This window comes from Ovis aries, chromosome 6, assembly GCF_016772045.2.
Source record: "Ovis aries strain OAR_USU_Benz2616 breed Rambouillet chromosome 6, ARS-UI_Ramb_v3.0, whole genome shotgun sequence".
In the NCBI taxonomy this organism is placed as follows: domain Eukaryota; kingdom Metazoa; phylum Chordata; class Mammalia; order Artiodactyla; family Bovidae; genus Ovis; species Ovis aries.
The window spans coordinates 100,188,066-100,209,020 of record NC_056059.1 but is presented as its reverse complement, the minus strand read 5'-3'; the positions used below and the strand labels follow the sequence as shown (position 1 = coordinate 100,209,020).

At 44.6% G+C, this 20,955-nt stretch overlaps 1 protein-coding gene across 22 annotated transcripts in view; it reads left to right on the top strand.

Moving 5' to 3' along the window:
- Positions 1 to 20,302, top strand: part of WDFY3 (WD repeat and FYVE domain containing 3) — a 281,234-nt gene extending 260,932 nt beyond the window's left edge. For all 22 annotated transcript variants that reach the window (XM_060417370.1, XM_060417369.1, XM_060417383.1 and 19 more), the window contains 8 exons: positions 259 to 417; positions 2,360 to 2,539; positions 6,817 to 6,999; positions 8,420 to 8,516; positions 12,192 to 12,515; positions 13,130 to 13,241; positions 13,597 to 13,794; positions 16,955 to 20,302. In XM_060417370.1, the coding sequence (XP_060273353.1) occupies positions 259 to 417; positions 2,360 to 2,539; positions 6,817 to 6,999; positions 8,420 to 8,516; positions 12,192 to 12,515; positions 13,130 to 13,241; positions 13,597 to 13,794; positions 16,955 to 17,078 (1,377 nt within the window). In that variant the 3' untranslated portion in view covers positions 17,079 to 20,302. The remainder of the gene's footprint in view (positions 1 to 258; positions 418 to 2,359; positions 2,540 to 6,816; positions 7,000 to 8,419; positions 8,517 to 12,191; positions 12,516 to 13,129; positions 13,242 to 13,596; positions 13,795 to 16,954) is intronic.
- The last annotated feature ends 653 nt before the right edge of the window (positions 20,303 to 20,955 follow it).

Sequence of the window (20,955 nt, the reverse complement as noted above, 5' to 3'; positions counted from 1 at the left end):
ATCTAAACATCTTTTTCCCTGACTGGAGAAACTGGAGACCCCCAATATGAACAAAGTGCTTCTTATGATTTTCAACAGCATCTATAGTTAGGAGGCTGTAGGGTGTAGTTCAGAGTAGAGCTTTAGGGAACCAGCCCAGCAGGTATTTGCCCAGAAGGGACCCAAAAAGAGGTTCTCTTTCATTTCGTATGCTCGTCGTGTCTCAGAAGCTTGTAGTGCTTGATGGCATGTGTGTCTCACATCTCTTCTATTTTACAGGCAGTGACTGTTTATGAATGTTTGTCGGAGTGGGGCCAGATTCTCTGTGCGATCTGCCCCAACCCCAAGCTGGTCATCACGGGTGGAACAAGCACGGTCGTGTGTGTTTGGGAGATGAGTGCCTCGAAAGAAAAGGCTAAGACTCTCACTCTCAAACAGGTAACAGAACGTGAGATGGTGGACCTATTCCAGCCCACCCGCTCGTGCTCTAGAGAAACTGAGTAACTTCCTTAATTCCAAGGCAATTTACACATTAATGGACAAGACCAAAAAAATGTATGTTCTTTTGCTAGAAATGGATCTTAAAAAAAGTAAATGAAAAATCAGAGGATACTATTTCTGAAGATGATCCAAGCTGTCCTTTTATAAAATCTGAAGCAAGATATCTTTAGGTGATGTAGTTTTTTAAAAAATATATTTAAGTAATGTCAATGTTTCTCAGAGTTATATGTAGGTTAAATTCTTGCAAACCAGTTATATTTGCAATTGATTCAGAATAACTTCTTTTCTGGATGCTTTTCATTCATCTATACCATTAAGTCGTTGATTTTTGGTTTTCTGTTTCTTCATTTATAATATTCTTAAGAACATGGCAAATTCATGAAATGTATTCAGAAAAACCATTGGTGATGTTATTAACAAGTATTTTTGATCACTTGTTATGAGGTGACTCTATCATAAATGTTTAATCAAAACAAGAATTCTTTTATCATGAAGCCATCACCTTTTTAATATTTGATTTATAAGTGAATTTACTGTAAGTTTCTTTTTAATGGAGTTTACATCTAGGTGTTTTCTGTTATAACACATTTTAAAAGTAGTGTAACAGTAATATCTGACATTTACTGAACACCTGCCGTGTTCAGGGCACTGTGCTGGGAGTTTAAAAAATGTAAAACTGCAATCCTGACATTTCTACAAGATCATTATCAGCCCGAGCTAATTAACACCTGGAAAAACCACGGCTTAGGGAACTTAATACACAGGCCCATGTCAAACCTTGTGGTAAAGCCAGGATATAAATTCAGTTCTGTGTGATTCCAAAGCTATTTTAAAACCAGCCTCAGACAAACAGTGCTGTTTTCAATACCTATAGAAAGAATTGAGCCCCTCTTGCTTACTCCAGTGACCATCTCTATTGTCCAGAACCTTCAGTGGTTGCTGGGTCTAAAGGTGAGTCCTTGTGAGACAGTCTCCACGTGAGCAGGCGCAAGGCTCTCAGTGCAGTTTGCTGGTCCAAACACTCCTGCTTGCAATATTTTCAATGTAGAAAATGGGCTTCGCAGCCAGCTAGCATGCCTGTTAGCCCCTCAGTGCCAAGTACTTCTCACTTCGAACAGTCTTCTGGGTTTGCTAAGTATATAGTAAGGGTGTGTGCATCACCAAAATTTGATAAATAGTAAATACTCAGAAATTCCTAACAGTCATCTGAGTCTTTTCCTTCAAAATGTTTGTCTTCGTGCACTACCATTTCCCTTGATCCTATTTCTCTTCATATCCCAGCAAAAGAGAAACGTGTTTATTCTGGTTTGAGAACAGGTCCTTCTCGGGTGCAGGAGACACCCAGGTGTGTCCAGCTCCTAACAGGTGCTCAGCAGACACGTCAGAGCTGCATTTTCGCTGTATCTTCCTGGGACCATGTATTACAACCACGCACTTACATTTTTAAAAAACATATCCAATTGTAGTTCTGTAGAATGGACTTCGAAGAATTGATAGCAGAAAAGAATAGATTCAGAATTTAAATTCTGAATTTGGGGACTATGATCGACACATCTCCGTGTGGAGAGGGGAAGTGTGAGAAAACCCCAGCTGGGTTGCAGTTGCGACTCTCCCTTCCTTCTGAGATCCTGGGCTGAGGCCAGGAGAGAAGTAAGATACTAATGGAGAGTGGCATCTCCCAAGTCCTCCACACTTCTCTCTTACCCCTGGTTGGGGAGGCAGGGACAGTGGCGAGAAAAGAATGAGGGCCTTCCAGGTGCTGCTACTCAAGGTGCTCCCCACTAGCTGCACACCTCTCGGTTCGCAGCACACGCAGCTGTTTGGAGTCCAGTAAGGAGCACAGCCACCTGAGACCAGGTCTCATCTGTTCCCCTTTTAGGCCTTACTTGGCCACACTGATACGGTCACCTGTGCCACCGCGTCGTTAGCCTATCACATCATCGTCAGCGGGTCCCGAGACCGAACCTGCATCATCTGGGACCTGAACAAGCTGTCGTTCCTAACCCAGCTCCGAGGCCACCGGGCTCCCGTGTCTGCTCTGTGTATCAATGAATTAACCGTAAGTCATAAATTGCTCACTTGTTTTGTGTGTAGGAACACATAACTCTGGCCAGCATAAATACAAAATAACTCTGCTTTCCAAGTTGATGGATATACATCTTATAAAAGCCACTTGGTTTAGATGTTGTTTGCAAAAGCAAATGGATATTAAAGTTTGTAACCCAGGAAACAATTCTGTCTTAATATCCAATCACTGCAGCAATACTTCAAAGAGCAAGATTTAGTTCAAAATAAAACAGTGTAGAATGTGCTTTTTTAAAAGCAAGGAATTGGTGGGATTTGTTAAAATTGTTGAAGTTTGATGAAATATGTTCAAAGTGTTTATAAAGTGAGGAGAGTAATATTTGGGTATCCAAACAAGAGAAAAATTGTTGTAAACGGTTTTCAAAACAGATTCCAAAGGTATGAAAAAAAATGGCCCTCAAAAAGACACTGAAACAGAACAAAAGAAATGTGCTGGCATAGGAGCCTCCATGCAGACTGGGCAAGGAGGGGGAAAAAGTCATTGGTTTGGGGTGTTGGGAAGCAAGGAACATTCAGGGTAGGTTTAGAGAGAATGAGGTCTCTGTGTCCAGGGGACAAATTCTCACATGTGCAAGTCAGTCTGCAAGTTAATGAGAACCCCCAAGCTCATCACTTCTTAGCTGTAAATATTCACTCCCACCCTTGCTGTCAGCCCCGCCGGGCATCATGCTAGTGACGCAGAGTGGTCCTAGCTTTGTCATAACATCAGCCACGGGCAGCTTTCCTTTCAAAGGAGGCATATCTTTAATTTATACCAGAAGATTCTGAGTATTGAGTACTGTGCTTTCAGTCAAATACCTCGCAGTCACTCAGAGAAAAAGAAGAAAAGGAAATTTACTCATTCCCACTTAATGGCACTTGCAGTTGTGCCATGGACTTGCTGAGTCTCGTCTGACTCTCTTGTGACCCCATGCACTGTAGGCCACCAGGCTCCTCTGTCCATGGGATTCTCCAGGCAAGAATCCTGGAGTGGGTTGCCATGCCCTCCTCCAGGGGATCTTCCTGACCCAGGGATCGAACCTGCACCTCCTGCATTGGCAGGTGGGTTCTTTACCACTGAGCCACCAGGGAAGGCCAGTTAATGTCACTTAGATTGTCTCACAATAATAAGAGTAATCAGAGTCAGGAATGAGTGGGGAGCGTGTGGGGATAAGAGAGTCAAATTTGTTTTCATATATATTTGAAAGGCTTAAAATGTTTTTTAAAACAGCACCTTTGGTTGCTCCTGCAAAGGCATCTAAGAGGAGGTTTATGGAAATGTCAGTGCAGCAGAACCACCCTGCTCTTCACTGTGTTGCTCTGAGTCAAATGCATAATTGCACTATTTCAGGCACTTAGTTTTTGATTGTTCTTAAATGCTGAAGATTTTATTTTAGTTAGTTGTCACTGGGGCCAGCATACACTCACTGGATTGCAGTAGTTGCTGCAGACACTACAGACATGTTAGATTTTTACCTTTGAAGATTCGTTTGTCATTTCCATCACTCATGAGAAGATTTCTATTTCTGTTACATTTTTGTAGCCATCATCAAGTCTGCTTTACTGCAGTCTATACTTTGGGCATAAGTTGCCTTGCAGCTGCCCTTTAATTCTTCTTACTCTCAACCCTCATAACCACAGGGTTTGCTCAAACGCACTCTAATTGAGGTGCCCTGGAGTAATTGCAGAATGTCTTGTGTAGTGCATCATGGGGTGGCAGCCTCCCATCTCCTACAGAGACTGAACCCATTAATTAAAACTCAGTTGCTGACACTCGTCGTCAGAGGTGGTTCCAGAGGTAGACACAGCAGCGCTTTGCTCAGTGTGGTTTTCGTTTGGGTTTTGGTTTGGTTCTTGCCACCTTGGTAGACTGGGGGAGAAGGGGAAGGAACAGTAGCAAGACCACCGCAGACAGTGGTTTGGAAAAGCACCGGGTCACGCCTGCCTTCCCTTCCCTTCTCTCTTGCATGGGTCCTGCTGTTTCGTTTCTAGCTTTCCTCTGTTCTTGAAGTTGTTCAGTTTCTCAGTCATGCCCAACTCTTTGCAACCCCATGGACTGCAGCACGCCAGGCCTCCCCGTCCTTCACTATCTCCCAGAGCCTGCTCAAACTCATGTCCATTGAGTCAGGGATGCCATCCAACCATCTTGCCCTCTGTCATCCCCTTCTCCCGAATGCAATCATTTCCCAGCATCAGGGTCTTTTCTAATGAGTCAGCTGTTCACATAAGGTGGCTGAAGTATTGGAGCTTCAGCATCAGTCTTTCCAATGAATATTCAGGACTGATTTCTTTTAGGATGGACTGGTTGGATCTCCATGCAGTCCAAGGGACTCTCAAGAGTCTTCTCCAACACCACAGTTCAGAAGCATCAGTTCTTTGGCACTCAGCTTTCTTTGTAATCCAACTCTCTTATCCATACATGACTACTGGAAGAACCATAGCTTTGACTAGACAGACCTTTGTCAGCAAAGTAATGTCTCTGCTTTTTAATATGCTGTCTAGGTTGGCCATTGCTTTTCTTCCAAGGAGTAAGCATCTTTTAATTTCATGGCTGCATTCACCATCTGCAGTGATTTTGGAGCCCAAAAAAATAAAGTCTGTCACTGTTTCCATTGTTTCTCCATCTGTTTGCCATGAAGGGATGGGGCTGGATGCCATGATCTTAGTTTTTTGAATTTTAAGCCAACTTTTTCACTCTCCTCTTTCACTTTCATCAAGAGGCTCTTTAGTTCCTCTTCACTTTCTACCATAAGGGTGGTGTCATTTGCATTTCTGAGGTTGTTGATATTTCTCTGGCAATCTTGATTTTAGCTTGTGTTTTATCCAGCCCAGCATTTTGCATGATATACTCTGCATAGAAGTTAAATAAGCAGGGTGACAATATACAGCCTTGATGTTCTCCTTTCCCAATTTGAAACCAGTCCATTTTCCCATGTCCAGTTCTAACTGTTGCTTCTTGACCTACATACAGATTTTTCAGGCGGTAGGAAAGGTGGTCTGGTATTCCCATCTCCAAGAATTTTCCAGTTTGTTGTGATTTACACAGTCAAAGGCTTTAGCATAGTCAGTGAAGCAGAAGTAGATGTCTTTCTGAAATTCTCTTGCTTTTTCTATGATCCAGTAGATGTTGGCAATTTGATCTCTGGTTCCTCTGCCTTTTCTCAATCCAGCTTGAACATCTGGACGTTCTCAGTTAACATACTGTTGAAGCCTAGCTTGGAGAATTTTGAGAATTACTTTGCTAGCTTGTGAAATGAGTGCAATTGTGCAGTAGTTTGAGCATTCTTTGGCCCTGCCTTTCTTTGGGATTGGAATAAAAACTGATCTTTTCTAGTCCTGTGGCCATTGCTGCGTTTTCCAGATTTGCTGGCATATTTATTGTTTTGATGACCATCTTCCAATTCCTGTATGTTGTCCTACGCCCACTGGCTGTGTCCACCAGATCATTTCTGAAGTCAGACCTAGCATCACGCCTGTCAGACTATCTCAGGGATAGGAGAGGCTGCCTGGGATGGTGTAGAAGCTTTGGGGTGTCTAAAGGGCCCAGCGCACTAACCAACACACTATTGATGCTTCAGGAAGTATCTTAGTTCCTTTAATGGTAGTGGGTTGTTTTTTCACCAAACTGGTAGAATTTGAAGGAAAAGCTTCCTTTTTTTTTTTTTCCCCTATCTCTGGAACTCATGAAAAACTGACTTCTCTGCTCAGGGAGTCTTAGGGTTTAATTCCGTGTGCCAAGAAATGACCTACATACTAGCTTTCTTCTTCTCTATTGTGAATACAAATTTGTAATAGGATATTACAGTGTTACCAAGATTTCATCTTTTCGTTTATTGAAGGAGAGTCCCAGCTGCACCAAAGTAAAAGATTTCTCTTCTACCCCGTGGCTTTTATGATTGGGCTCATTTTGTAAAATTAAGTGGGTGGAAGGTATAGATTTTGTAAACAGTAAAAGAGTGGTTATCACCTCCTCAGATTACAGATAGCTCTGACTTGGAATGCAGCAGGGCTCTGCTGAGTGTGTGGAAGGGCTTCCAAATCCATCACCAGATCACCTTGCCCAGTCTTCATGCCACCTTGAATTCTTAAAGAGGCCTCTGTTCAGGGTATTTTTTTTAAGTCAGCAAGCTCTGGATTCCAGGCTACCTCAGAAACTACCCAGTCACTAGTCAAAGCACTTAAGAGAGTTCTCGAGAGCCAGACCAAAGATTCAGTTGCTTCTGAAAGGAGCGTGTCCTCTGCTGGGAGTGACGTTTCTCTTCCCCGTCTCAGGGGGACATCGTGTCCTGCGCCGGCACGTACATCCATGTGTGGAGCATCAACGGGAACCCCGTCGTAAGTGTGAACACGTTCACAGGCAGGAGCCAGCAGATCGTCTGTTGCTGCGTGTCAGAGATGAACGAGTGGGACACGCAGAACGTCATCGTCACGGGACACTCGGATGGCGTGGTCCGGGTAGGTCCACCGTGAGCACATGAGCCAGGGTGTTTGCTGCCCTGGTTCACCCAAAGCTTCTGTAGCTGTCCGCAGGTGAAGACATCTGGAGGTTGTCCTGCTGTTTAGCAAACTGGCATTCAGATGTAGACCTTGGCCACTGGGTTATCAGATGTGGGAGTGTCAGTGACTTGGCCTTTTTTCCCCCCATTAAGTAGATGTGTTAGTGCATTGACCACTTGATACAGGATCACTGAGACACCGTTTCCCTGTCGCACTGGGATTGCTAGAAATGTCAGCTGCCCAAGTATTGGCCTTTCAGCCCGTCAGATGGCTTCTTAGGGAAAATGGGGACCATCTCTTCTCTGCAGAGAATCACAGAGCTCGATCATGCTTCCAGGGGCCTCACGTCATCCATTCCTTGCTTATCTCAGATCCTGGGTGATTTTACCTGAATCCTAGATCCGTTTATCCTTTTCTTAGTTTTCATGTGTTGAAAAGAAGAGAAAGAAAGTGAAATCACTCAATTGTGTCTGACTCTTCACAATCCCATGGACTGTAGCCTACCAGGCTCCTCTGTCCCTGGGATTTTCCAGGCAAAAGTACTAGAGTGGGTTGCCATTTCCGTCTCCAGGGGATCTTCCCAAACCCAGGGATTGAACACTGGTCTCCCTTATTGTAGGCAGAAGCTTTACTGTCTGAGCCACCAGGGAAGCCGATGCATTCATGCGTTGGGCCTCTACCAAAAATGGAATCCACGGACTGTTTACCTTTTTAGTCTGTTCTAATACTTGGGTGTTTCTCTCGGGAGATTTTTCTTTATGTCCTTCTTTAATTGTGCTCTGTAAAAGGAGAGAGCAGATGGTTGCTGCCCTTGTAATCACAGTCACAAGCAGAGCTACACAATGAGGCCATCGGCCACTCCCCGGCCACATTCTACTCTTAGACTGTGGCCACTCCCCCAAAGGGCACACCCCCAAAGCTGCAGGGCTGCAGAGCAGCATTCCAGATTACTCCATCTGTCAGGCATCATGAAGAGCACCCTAGCAAAACATGTCTGGGGCTCCTACTTCCTGTACACCTTCTTGGAGGTGTAAAGTACATATCAGTGTATGCAAGGCTCACAGGGGTTTTGTAGGAAATAAGGAAGTGTACATAGTTTAACTGTGTTTCTGAAATCTCTTTGACCCCATTCCTTTCCCTTGACCATGAAAAACCCACTGACATCTCATGCGACACAGTTTGGGGAGAACTGTTTAATCTGGAAGCAGTCCCTGCCACATTTTTCAAGATACAGGGAAACCTGACTGTACATAATAAGAGAAATCAGGTTACCTATTTAACCCTGAGAATCCATCTTCATGCAGTAACTCATAAATTGTTTCTGTAATCTGTTCAACTGTGTTGTTTTGTTTTTTTCCCCATGCTTATTTAAATTCAGTTTTGGAGAATGGAATTTTTGCAAGTTCCTGAAACACCAGCCCCTGAGCCTGCTGAAGTCCTCGAAATGCAGGAAGACTGTCCAGAAGCACAGATCGGTATTGAATACTTTCTAAGTTTCGCAGTAATTTTCATGTCTCTTTTTTTTTAATCCTTATGAGTAAACTTACATCAACCAAGGTAAGCAAGAGCCTGAGGTTGGGCATTGCTGTCAGAAGTGGTCTTAACCACCTGATGTGCAAAGCAGCCTGGCAGGCTCACAGAGTTCTCTGGTTCATCAGGCAACACCCCATGTGGTAGTGTCTCATGGTGAGCTTTCGCATCCCACAATAAATACAGTTGCAAGCTTCCCAGAATACCAGAGGCTTGGGCTTTCCATTCTGAGAAATACAAAGCAGGTGCAAGAGTCCACTGTCCGATGAGTCAGGGCCACACCTCAGTCCCCCCCATCACTTGAACAGCTCCATGTGAGGGACAGGGCAGCATAATGTTTGTAAACTATTCACAGAGACAGACCAGAGTCCATGCCCTAGACCCCCTCAGGAGGGGCCTTCATCAGACAGGAGCCTGCTGATCTGTATTCTTGTTGTTTAGTCGCTAAGTCACGTGCGACTCTGTGACCCCATGCACTATAGCCCACCAGGTTTCTCTGGCCCTCGATTTCCCAGGCAAGAACACTAGAGTGGGTTGCCATTTCCTCCTCCAGGGTATCTTCGCAGCCCAGGGATTAAACCCACATCTCCTGCGTTGGCAGGCAGGTTCTTGTTACCACTGAGCCACCAGGGAAGCCCCAATCTTTGTTCTGTATCTGCTGTTTGTGAAGCACTTTAACGTTTTCCAGTGAAATATATACACAGTGTATATATACACACACAGAATGTTTGGAAATGGCACCAAAGAATCCAGCTAAGGTGTGCTTTGGGTTACTGAGTCTCCAGAGAAATACCTCTCGCTGAGTTAGATCAACTGGTCCAAGACTCTTCATAGAAAGGAACGGGGCTTTAAGTTCAACCTCCAGATCATCTCTCCGTGACTAATTTTTGTACACTGAGAATTCAGCATGAGTTTGACAATATGAGGAAGTTGCTAAGGGAAAAGACTTACTATCAGAAAGACACAAATCTTTCTCCTTGTAAGCTGACAGTAGCTTTTACTTTCTTTGCCAGAACCGATGAACAGGACATTGTAATGCTTGTGTTACTTTAATGCATGTAAATTTCCACATACAACTGCAATTCCACTAAGAAGAAAGTCATCTGGGTGTTTGAAGACCTACACTCAGAATTCAGTTCAGTCAGTATTTGAGAGTTAATAACTGTTGTGTGTCAGACATCGACTGTTCAGTCTAATGAGAAGTGTGTCCCTCTCCCTTCCTCGTAACAAAGCTTGTAAGTGAAAAACAGGAAAATACGAATAAGGAGAGAAGAAGGGGTCAGATTCAGGGAGGAGAGACATTTGTATGTCTTTGTCCTCTTTATGTTTTCACATTGTGGACAAAGTTAGGCAAGAGTGGCAGAGGCAGAGAGCAGCCTACAGAAAGGGTTAACTTGGGACCATGTCAAAGTGGTAGGACTCAAGGGCAGGGCCCCAGATGAAAGAGAGAGCTAGTGGCTCTCTGGAAATCAAACCTGTGTCAAAGACCACTGTTTGAAGACTTTCATGATCATAAGCCATTGGGTTAAAAAAAAAAAAAAGCTCTGAAATTAGCCAACTGGATTACTAACAGTAGTAGTAGTGTTAATTGCTCAGTTATGTCCAACTCTGTGTAATCCCATGGACTGTCTCCTCTGTCCATGGGATTTCCCAGGCAGAAATAATGGAATGGGTTGCCATTTCCTCCTTCGGGTAGATCTTCAGGTTTGATCCCTGGTCTACTTCATTGCAGGCAGACTCTTCCAGTTCAGTTCAGTTCAGTCACTCAGTTGTGTCTGACTCTTTGCGACACCATGAATCACAGCACGCCAGGCCTCCCTGTCCATCACCAACTCCCGGAGTCCACTCACACTCACGTCCATCGAGTCAGTGATGCCATCCAGCCATCTCATCCTCTGTCGTCCCCTTCTCCTCTTGCCCCCAATCCCTCCCAGCATCAAAGTCTTTTCCAATGAGTCAACGCTTTGCATGAGGTGGCCAAAATACTGGAGTTTCAGCTTTAGCATCATTCCTTCCAAAGAAATCCCAGGGCTGATCTCCTTCAGAATGGACTGGTTGGATCTTACCACAGGCAAATTAAGTATTCGTCTAGTTAAAAAATATGCGTAGTGGACTGGTGCTTGCTCGTTTGTTTGTTTGTTTGTTTTTGGCTGAGTCAAGTTGTAGTTGTGGCACGCAGGATCTTCATTGACACACGCAGGTTCATGGGCTCCAGAGCGAATGGGTTCACTAGTTGAGGCGCGCAGGCTTAGTTGCCCTGAGGCGTGTGAGATCTTAGTTCCCTGACCAGGGATCAAACCTGTATCTCCACCATTGGAAGGCGAATTCTTAACCACTGGACCAACAGGGAGGTCCCTGCTCACTTGGTCTTGGCTCTCTCCTTTGTTCCAGTTACATATGTTTGAAAGTAAGTGAAAGTGTTGGTCGCTCAGTAGGTTCTGACTCTTTGCAGCCCTGTGGACCGTAGCTCGCCAGGCTCCTCTGTCCATGGGATTCTCCAGGCAAGGATACTGTAGTTTGTTGCCATTCTCTTCTCCAGGGGATCTTCCTGAACTAGGGATTGAACCCGGGTCTTCTGCACTGCAGGCAGATAGATTCTTTACCATCTGAGCCACCAGGAAAGCTGGTTTTCCCTCCAGTAGACTGTTGCAAGGGAATTGAGCTGAAGAAATGCACAATAACGATGGAAAGAGGAGGAGGAACGAAATTCTCAATTAAGATTTCTATCCATGGTCTGCTCATCTGTGCTGTCATTTATATTGACTGCTATGTGGAAGGCACCGTGCTGGGACTCCTGCTCTGCAACTGACCACTGTCTTGTAGAAATAATGACCAAAAGTAATAGTTTGGAGTGATAATTTTAAATGTGTGAGAGCCATACAGCTGTTAAAGGAGCCCAGAAGAGAGAGTTAACTTTCTGTTGCAGGAACCACATAAGATTTTAGAGAAAGCAGCATTTAAGATATGTCTTGAGAGATAGGTCACATTGGAACACACAGAGATTGGGAAGATGGGTCCAAGCAGGGCCAACCTGCGTGTGCAGAACTAGCTGTGAGGAGGAGCAGGGCTGCGTAGAGAGCCAAGTGGGCATGTCCAGCTGAGCTGTGGCCGTGAGGCAGGTGCGGGTGGTGAGAAAGTCATAAAGGCAGGCTTTGGCCAGATTGTGAAAGAATAAATGCCGATCTAAGGATTTGGGCCAAAACAGTCTATAAACTCTGAAATTCTGCCATTTTGCTATCATACCTAACTGAAAATTCTAGCAATTTATTTGCCTTTATGGCTTCCCAGGTTGAGCTAGTGATAAATAACCCTCTTGCCAGTGAAGGAGACATGAGAGATGTGGGTTCGATCCCTGGGTCAGGAAGGTCCCCTGGAGGAGGGCACAGCAACCCACTCTACTATTCTTGCCTGGAGAATACCATGGACAGAGGAGCCTGGCAGGCTACAGTCCACAGGGCCACAAAGAGTCAGACACGATGAAGCGACTTTGCATATTGTGATATTGAGCTTAAAATACTGTCTCTTGTGTCTTAACCACTAGAGGAAAAATATGAGTGGGACAAAGCTGGATCTAACCATGATGTGTGTGTGTTCTCTAATTCCCCCAATGCATCACCCAGGGCAAGAAGCCCAGGATGAGGACAGCAGCGACTCCGAAGCCGATGAGCAGAGCGTCAGCCAGGACCCCAAGGACACGCCCAGCCAGCCCAGCAGCACCAGCCACCGGCCCCGGGCAGCCTCCTGCCGAGCCACAGCCACCTGGTATAACGACAGTGGCTCCGACGACTCCAGGCGCTGGTCCGATCAGCTCAGCCTCGATGAGAAAGACGGCTTCATATTTGTGAACTATTCAGAGGGCCAGAGCAGACCTCATCTTCAGACTCCCCTTAACCACCCCCACCCCAATCCCATCGAGGCGCGGAATTACAGCCGATTGAAGCCTGGTAACTCAGAAGTCCCACGTCTGTTTGTCAAGCCTTGTGGGTTGGCGAGGGTCAGTGGACTGAGGCAGAGTGCTGCAGCTCCTCTTTGCCCCCTCCCTGTGACTGAGGCCGCCCGCCGAGAGGGCCTCACTTTTCTTCTTGTGTAAAGTGGACCTAGAGACCCTTGGAGAGTCTATCCTACAGTAGCATTTGCAGTGTGTTGGGCATTTTGTAAGGAAAAATAACCTCAAACCAAAACTTCATTCATTCACAAATTATGAAAGCTTTTGAAAATGGGTAGCCTATGGATTATGGATAAATAGATAAAACTCTATTCACAGAGAACTTTACCTGTGATAGAGTTAGGGGCCTGGTCCTCAACTAGAGAAGTTGTGTCTAGTACTGAGGGTTTCCCCCTCTCCGTGTTTGTCTTTGTGAAGGCCTGAGTCCGTGGTCAGTGTCAGGCTAGACTGCTGGACCTTTAATAACCAAGGCAGCAGCGACCGAGAACCAGAGAGGCTGCTAGAGCTGTGTTCGGCAGCACCCTGAGGTCTGAGAGCCCTTTGTCAGGGGCCACCTACCATACATGGGCTCCCCTCGCTTCGTCAGTCATGCGTTGCCCTTTTCTGCCCCAGGGTATCGCTGGGAACGGCAGCTGGTGTTCAGGAGTAAGCTGACCATGCACACGGCCTTCGACCGGAAGGACAACGCTCACCCTGCCGAGATCACCGCATTGGGCGTCTCCAAGTAAGTGGCCAGGTCTCCTGGGGCCCAGCCTGGGCACCCACACTTAAGCCACCTCTGGGGAGCACAGGTTTCATCTGTATTATCCTGTGGGGCTGCACCAGACACACCAGGACACCTGCCAGTGTGTGGATTTCACCTGTGAATTTCAAAAACCAAAAAAACTTTGCCTTCTCTGTTCTTCAGAGATAATAGCACGGTTTGATGCCTGGAGGGTTGAGATGGAAGTGTGCATTCGGGCTCAGTGCGGTTCTGTGCCTATCCACACTCGACCCCTCCCCAGCACACACATCCACTGGGGACCAGGGTCACAGGGAGCTGCGGCCGCATGGCGGTGACTCTGCCGTGTCTCCTGCAGGGACCACAGCAGGATCCTCGTGGGCGACAGTCGGGGCCGGGTGTTCAGCTGGTCTGTGAGCGACCAGCCCGGCCGCTCCGCTGCTGACCACTGGGTGAAGGACGAAGGAGGGGACAGCTGTTCAGGCTGCTCCGTGCGGTTCTCTCTCACGGAAAGACGGCACCATTGCAGGAACTGCGGTCAGCTCTTCTGCCAGAAGTAAGATGAGATGCAAGCTTTCTTTCCTTTTAATTAAAAAGTTAATTTTTGCTTATGTATCTTTAGCTGCCCTGGGTCTCCACTGCCGTGAACAGGCTTTCCTCTAGTTGCAGCGAGGGTTCGGGTTACTCTAGTTGTGGTGCTCGGGCTTCTTCTCACTGCGGCTTCTCTCCTTGCAGAGGCGGGGCTCTGGGTGCACAGGCTTCAGTAGATGTGATTCATGGGCTCAGTGGCCTGGTGGCAGGTGGGATCTTCTTCAGCCAGGGTTTGAACCTGTGTCCCCTGCTTTGGCAGGCTGACTCGTAACCACTGGACCACCAGGGAGGTCCTTGTTGGACTCAAGGGATTTTCTTTCATTTTATCAGAACGATAAGCAATACTGCAATGCACACCATTATAAATGCCCTCTTCATACACAAGCTGGAGTTTCCCTGGAGGAGATACCTCGGAAAGGAATTGCTAGATGGCAGACATAGCCCTGAGCGTAACTAGCTATTGCCAGATTACTCTCCAGAACAGTAGTGCTAGTTCGTTCTCCCTCCAGTGGGATATGTCAGTTCTTGCAGTGCTTATTCATACCTGGAACTGCCAAGCTTTTCCACTTGTGCCAATCTGAGAGCCAGATTGTGTTGTTCTAGCTTGCAGCGTCTCTGAGGTTGAGCATCTTTTCATATGCTTATTGGCAGTTTTGAGTCTCCTATGGGGTAACTTGGCCCATTTCCCCTTTGGGTTTGCTCTTTGTTTTTTTCCACCTACTTGAGTTGTTTTGTATCCTGGGCTCTGATCCTTTGCCTTATATATGTCTTGCAGATATCTTCTGCCAGTCTGTGGCTTGTGTTTTTAACTTGATGTATGTCTTTTTTCTGGCACACGGGTTTAGAATTTTGATGTAGTAGCATGTGTTACTTTTTATTACTTTCGCTTCCTTTTTTTTGGCCTTAAAAAATCTTTCTCTGTCCTGAGGTCATAAAGATGGCCTTGTTCATTTTCTTTTAAAAGTTTCAAAGTTTTGTTTTTCCCATTTGGGTCTTTAGGTTCAAATCCATTTGGAATTTATTTAGGGGTATGACATGAGGTGGGGATCACTTACATTTCCCGGGTATGAAGAGTCAGCTGTCCCATATGCACTAACTCCTTGGCATCTCTGTCATACACTGGGGTCCCACACATGCATGTTCACGCATTACTTTCCTTTTTTTAAGATTTATTTACCTACATATTTGCCTGCTTAGTCTCTCAGTCGTGTCCAGCTCTCTGTGACCCTTTGGACTGTGGCCTGTCCGCCTCCTCTGTCCATGGGATTTCCCAGGCAGGAATGCATGCATGCATGTGGTTTTGCCTGCACTAGGTCTTCATTGCCATTCGTGGGCTCTCTCCAGTTGCAGTGCAGGCTCCCCTTCATTGCAGCGCGTGGGCTTCTCTTGTTGTGGAATACAGGTCTCAGGGCGTGTGGGCTCAGTAGTTGAGGCACGCAGGCTTAGTTCCTCCGAGGTATGTGGGATCTTCCCATACCAGGGATCAAACCCGTGTCCCCTGCATTGGCAGGCAGATTCTTAACCACTAGACCATCAGGGAAGCCCCAGTCCTTAGTTTTCATGGCAGACAACCGAAAAGATCCCCCGGGCAGTACTCACTAATATGTATATTGCCTTACTCGAAAGATACTTTCATAGAAAACACAAAGTGTATCATTGCTCCTGAGCCAGTCACTGAGGGCCTTGGCTTATTGGAAAGGCTACGGTCTTGGGTTTACACTGCCCGGGTACTCACTGGGCTGTTGTCCATTGCGTCATCTCAGCACATTACTAGCCCTCTCTGAAATCACATATGAGTTTTGTAAAGCACCAGGTGCAAAGTCTGGCAGTATAGGTGTTTAGTAAAAAGTGTTATCATAATTATAAATTTGTTTTCAGATTAATGTCTTAAACCTTTTCTCCTGAGATGCCTGATTCAAGGTGAGGTAGCAGAAAGTTGCTGCCAGCCACTTCTTACAGGAATTTCCATGATGGCAGAGGTATCTGTCTTGAGCTTCTGTGCTTTGAGACACCCACTCTGTGAAGCCTAGTGATCTGGTAATTTCTGGTCATCTGCTGCTCCATATGTCTGCTGACATACATCTGTTCTTTGTAGTGTTTAATTTTCAAAGTACTGTTTACATGTAGGTGATTCTTTAAATTATCCCAGGCCCTCAAATGTTGAATGGAGGCTTTATTTGAAAAACCAACCAAACAAGTGACAGAGGATGACATAATGAGCATGGAAGGAATGCTGTCCCAGAGGGCATAGCCCTGCCATGATCTTTTACCCTTGAGCTGCTAAGGGAGCTTGCCAGCATTCCTAAGGGTCTCCTCAAAGTCCAGTCGCTTAAACCCCCGAGGCTGCTGGCGCTTCACTTATTCTCTGGACACTTCTACTGATAGATTAATGGAGGAAATAAAATTTTCAGTCTTGTGAAAAGCCAAGCTCAAAGTGACGGAGTGCCACATTCAGGGTCATACCCTGCTTAACGCCAGGAATAAGAATGCTTTCTATAAAGAACATCTCCAAGTGTGTATTCCACCTCAAGAAATTCTGTCAAGATAAACAAAAAATGAGAACATTTGGACCAGACAGAAAAGTCAAACTATGTGTTTAAGAAATGACTGAAGAGTGAGTCAAAGTGTTTAAAAGCTCAGAAGAACTCTTTAGTGACCAAAGTATCTTCTAAAATGAGTAGTGAGAGCTCTAATGCCCAGGGAAAATAGTCAGGCTCGAAGTAAAGACATTGGCATACGGCCCAAGGTTACAGGACATGAGGAAGAATGCCCTGCTTCTGTCCTGCACAGGAAGAACGGCCTCAGAGCTGTTCAGTTCCCCTGGCTTCATCCTGTAGCAGAATCTTAACTTTTTTTTTTTAATCTTCTTTTGTCAAATAAATGCCTTGCCTTGGTTTATTAGCACATTTCTTCATAGAATGAAACAAGGAATACAGCATTCCTCGTGGTCCTTGGTCAAAAACCACATGACCCATACCAGTACGGCCTCTGGCATTCTTCTGACACAATATGGTCTTGAGCATTACACTGCAGGCTGTCTGTTCTGGTTTTAAATGAGCATTTCGGGGCCCACTGGTCCAATGTGGGGAAAAATCCATAACTACCTGGTTTTGCCTCTCCTTTAGGTGCAGCCGATTTCAGTCAGAAATCAAACGCTTGAAAATCTCCTCCCCAGTACGTGTCTGTCAGAACTGTTACTACAACTTACAGCATGAGAGGAGTTCAGAAGATGGGCCCCGGAATTGTTGAAGATTCACCAAGCTGATCGGAGACCACGGTCTGGAGACCCCGCTTCCCGCCTCCCCCGTCACAACTCGCAGCTTGGAAGGCATCGAGACAGTCTCCGTTTACACATCTCTTCGCACCACGCGTCTGAAGTGTGGGATTCAAAGGGAACACTGGCTAAACGGGTGTAGAGTCCAGTCGTGGGGCAGGCACTGTGCAGGGGAGCAGCACCTGCTGAGAAGACGAGGTGGTTCCCGGGAGCAACAGCTCAGTATCCGACTCTCCCTTAACAATCGCTGTCTCCAAGAGAAAATCCTCACGTGTTACCTGTTCTTTCCTTGCGTCTCGTTTTTGTAGAGCTACTCATCCTCGATTGGAAAAGTCAACAACTAGAAAAAAAAGAAAGGCTTTTAGAAAATGGTTGTAAATCTGACTTCTTTGCAAGTAACTGTGTATATTGTAAATAGGTACAAAGGCCTTTTTTCTAAATAAGGACTTAACAGCCTGTAACATGAGACTTCCAACTAAACCACTAATTCAATGAAATACTTATGGTTTGTCTGACATCGCTCACCAATTAATTATAAATATGGTTTTTTTTAAATCTTCAAAGACATTATCTGTGGTCTTTTTTCCTTTCCCCTTTTAAGCCCAGCTCGTGTGCCTGATGTCCTTTCTCTCAAGTTGCCCACGGTATCTCCACTTAACCTAAGCTAGTAACCAAAACAATGTCATGTGGACCTTCTTTAGGAAACAGTGTGGGAGAACAGAAGTCTGGCCCTGAGATACCCTGGCAATCTTTGGGCATCTTGCACATGGCTACACACCACCTCGGTGTTGTTCTGATGTCATAAGGCCCCACGTAGACTTCTCTTTGGACTGCCCTGTGGTCAAAGCATCTGTTCTTAGCACTGCGCCCTGATGGTCAGGCAATCCACGCAGTGCAGGAAACAGCCCTGCCTCAACTGATGGAAATATATTTGCATGTAACCCAAATTAGCTTCTCTTGCATAGAACATAAGAAGTATGTGTCTTTGGTGACACTAATGTTCTACTATAGCTTATTTTCCAAAAAAGGGTTAAAACAAAAGAAAAAAGTGTACAGAATTAACATGTAAACCTTGTTGTAAAACTGGATCATGTCAGAACTGCTTATATTTAACCTTTACCATTTAATGCCATCTACCTGAAAACAGTGAGATTTATACTGTATCAATGTCTATTTTTTTGTTTTTGCTATGAATATAAGTACAGTATTTTAATATTTAGTTATTTAATTTGTTCTACTAGTTGGATACAGAACACACAAATCCAGGGAGACTAAAGCTGGTGGGGGCAAAGAGATAAGTTTCGTTTACAGAAGAAAAAGGCTTTGGTGGTGGGATTTTTTAAAATGTGTGTTATGTACATATATAAATATATATATAAAACAAATGAAACGATTAATCTAGATTTTAACATTTTCAGATATTTAGTGATAATATTATGAACAAATCTAAAAGCCCTGTGATTTGAAAAACATTGAAGCATTTATGGCCCAGGAAAGGAAGGACAGGCCTTCACACCTCTCGGAGTATCATACGAAGGACAGCGGCTTTGGCATTCCCAATTTTTCATCCTTAGGCCCTGGTGACAGGCACACTTATGCACTAAAATGCACATATATGCACATGCATTCAAGCATAGGCATTGGTACAATAGTAACCTTGTACCTAATGGGCTGAAACCAGCTTAAGAACAAATTTGTTCTTCCTGATAACTAGGTCTCCAAGAGAAAAATATAAAGGCTGCTTTAGTGCCTTATGCTTACTAAATTTACACCTTTATTTACTTAGGTCTGAGCCTACCGTCTATTTATGATTACATATCAAAATTGAGGAAAACACTTCCATTTCTAAAAGTTCAAATATACTTGTTAATAAAAGGATTATTGGCATTAATACTTTAACTTGAAGAAAAGTGTGTTCTGTTTTCCTTCCTGTGTCTCCCTCTCCCCCACCTTCCTCCCTGCTCCGTCCCCAACCTTCTAACTTCCGTTCTAATAAATAATGCTGGGTGTTCAACAGTTGCAGGACCTGTGCTCTCACCTAGCCGTGGGCTTTGCCCCTGTCCGGACCTAGAGATGAGTTGTAGCAGTGTTATTCTACACTTTTTAAAAGAGGCGTCCTCCTTGTGTCCACGAACCATGTTTACCCCAAACCCAGCGGCAGAGATGTTCTTTAAAGACTTGAATATATGAATGTCTGTATGTAGTTACTTAAAGGTTATTCCTCTGTGTAATATGAAGTTATATGAGATGAACACTTTTAAACTTTCCGACACAACTTCCATAACTAGAAGGTGGAAACCAAAACCCTCATGATAGTATTTCCTCTGGCAGCTGGTGCTGTGGGCAACCGTTTTGTTCAGTGGGGTTTCTTTTCCTTTTTGCTTTTAATGCAGAAATCACAAATCACTCACACACCCAAGTACACTCACTCACATAAACTAATCGTTTCTCTGGATGTCTTTCTGTTCCATGCACATTTGTTTATCAACATATATTCTCAGCATGTACACCCACCTTTGTGTGGTCCATGTTCTTTCTCTGAGAGTACCTCACAGGGCTTCTGCCTGATCTTTGTAGTGGTTGTTCCATCCATCCATTCATTCATCCCTGTTTTCTAACATCTGTGTGTAGTGTGGCATGGTAATGTCATGCTTTTGAAGAGGAGACTAGCTGCCCACAGCAGCCATCCGTCTGGATAATAGCAAAACACTCTAGATAAGTTATTTTGCACTTTCCTATGTATAAAGTTGGTAGAAACTTATTTTTGCTTTGTATCATTTAAATACATTTTGTTTGGGTAAATGAACTGTGTATAAAATATTTATGCCATTAAAACTGTTTTTAGAAATTATTTTTAATTTCAGCAAGTTTGGTTACTTGTTGCATGACTATTAACACAGCTGACTTTTTGTGTCAGTGCAATGTATATTTTTTTGTCCTGTTATTAACTTGTAAGCCCTAGTAATGGCCGATTATTTGTACAGCAACAGAAGTAAATTGAAGATACTGGCTAAGACTGGATTGACTGTGGACTTTTGTACTATATTGCAGAATCCAATATCTGTTCTTTGGTGGTTATGTAAAAGGCCTGAAGAATTACTATCTTAGTGTGCAACCTGTGATAACTGAATGTTCATTGTATATCTGTCTCTGATGCAAAAAGGTAGAGTAACACAATTACAATACATGATTAAATGCAGTAGTCCAGATACTTTTTTTTTTTTCATTTCAGATAAATACCTCCTATGTACCACCCCCAGGAAAAAAAGAAAAAGTTTTTGAGCCAGCTCTTCAGAGAATGAAAAACAAAATTGAGGTCCAGTAAAGCATGTGTGTAGTTCTTTTCTAGTTGTGAATATATCTCTCAGAAGTGCCTGCTTAAAGTCTCTGCTTGCAGAGGTGTTGGCTGCTAGGACCTGGCTCCCGTTCTAGTGCAATCCACGTTTTAAAACCAGGCTTTCCGCATTCTGAGTTTCTCAGTGATGCTGGACTCCCGGGGCTAACGGTGTGCACAGCCGCAGGGACAGACAAGTGGCTCTTGGGAGACATGACCTTCAGACTTGAATGAACCTTTGGAAAAGGACTACATCTCATGGTTTCGGCTCCTTTTCTCTGAGCTTTTTCTCCTATCCATCATATTGTGAAATGTAAGCAATGATAAATTATATCTCTGTCTATCTCCAGCCCCTGCTATATTCACATCAGGAATATTCTGCTGTCCTGCTCTCTTTCCGGAAGCATGGCGCCCTCTGTCATCAGCTAGACTTTCCATTTCAGCCTTTGATCTGAGATTGTTAGCAACTCATATCTGTTTTTATAGTTACTAGCTTATTTGGTCTGAAAACTGACTTC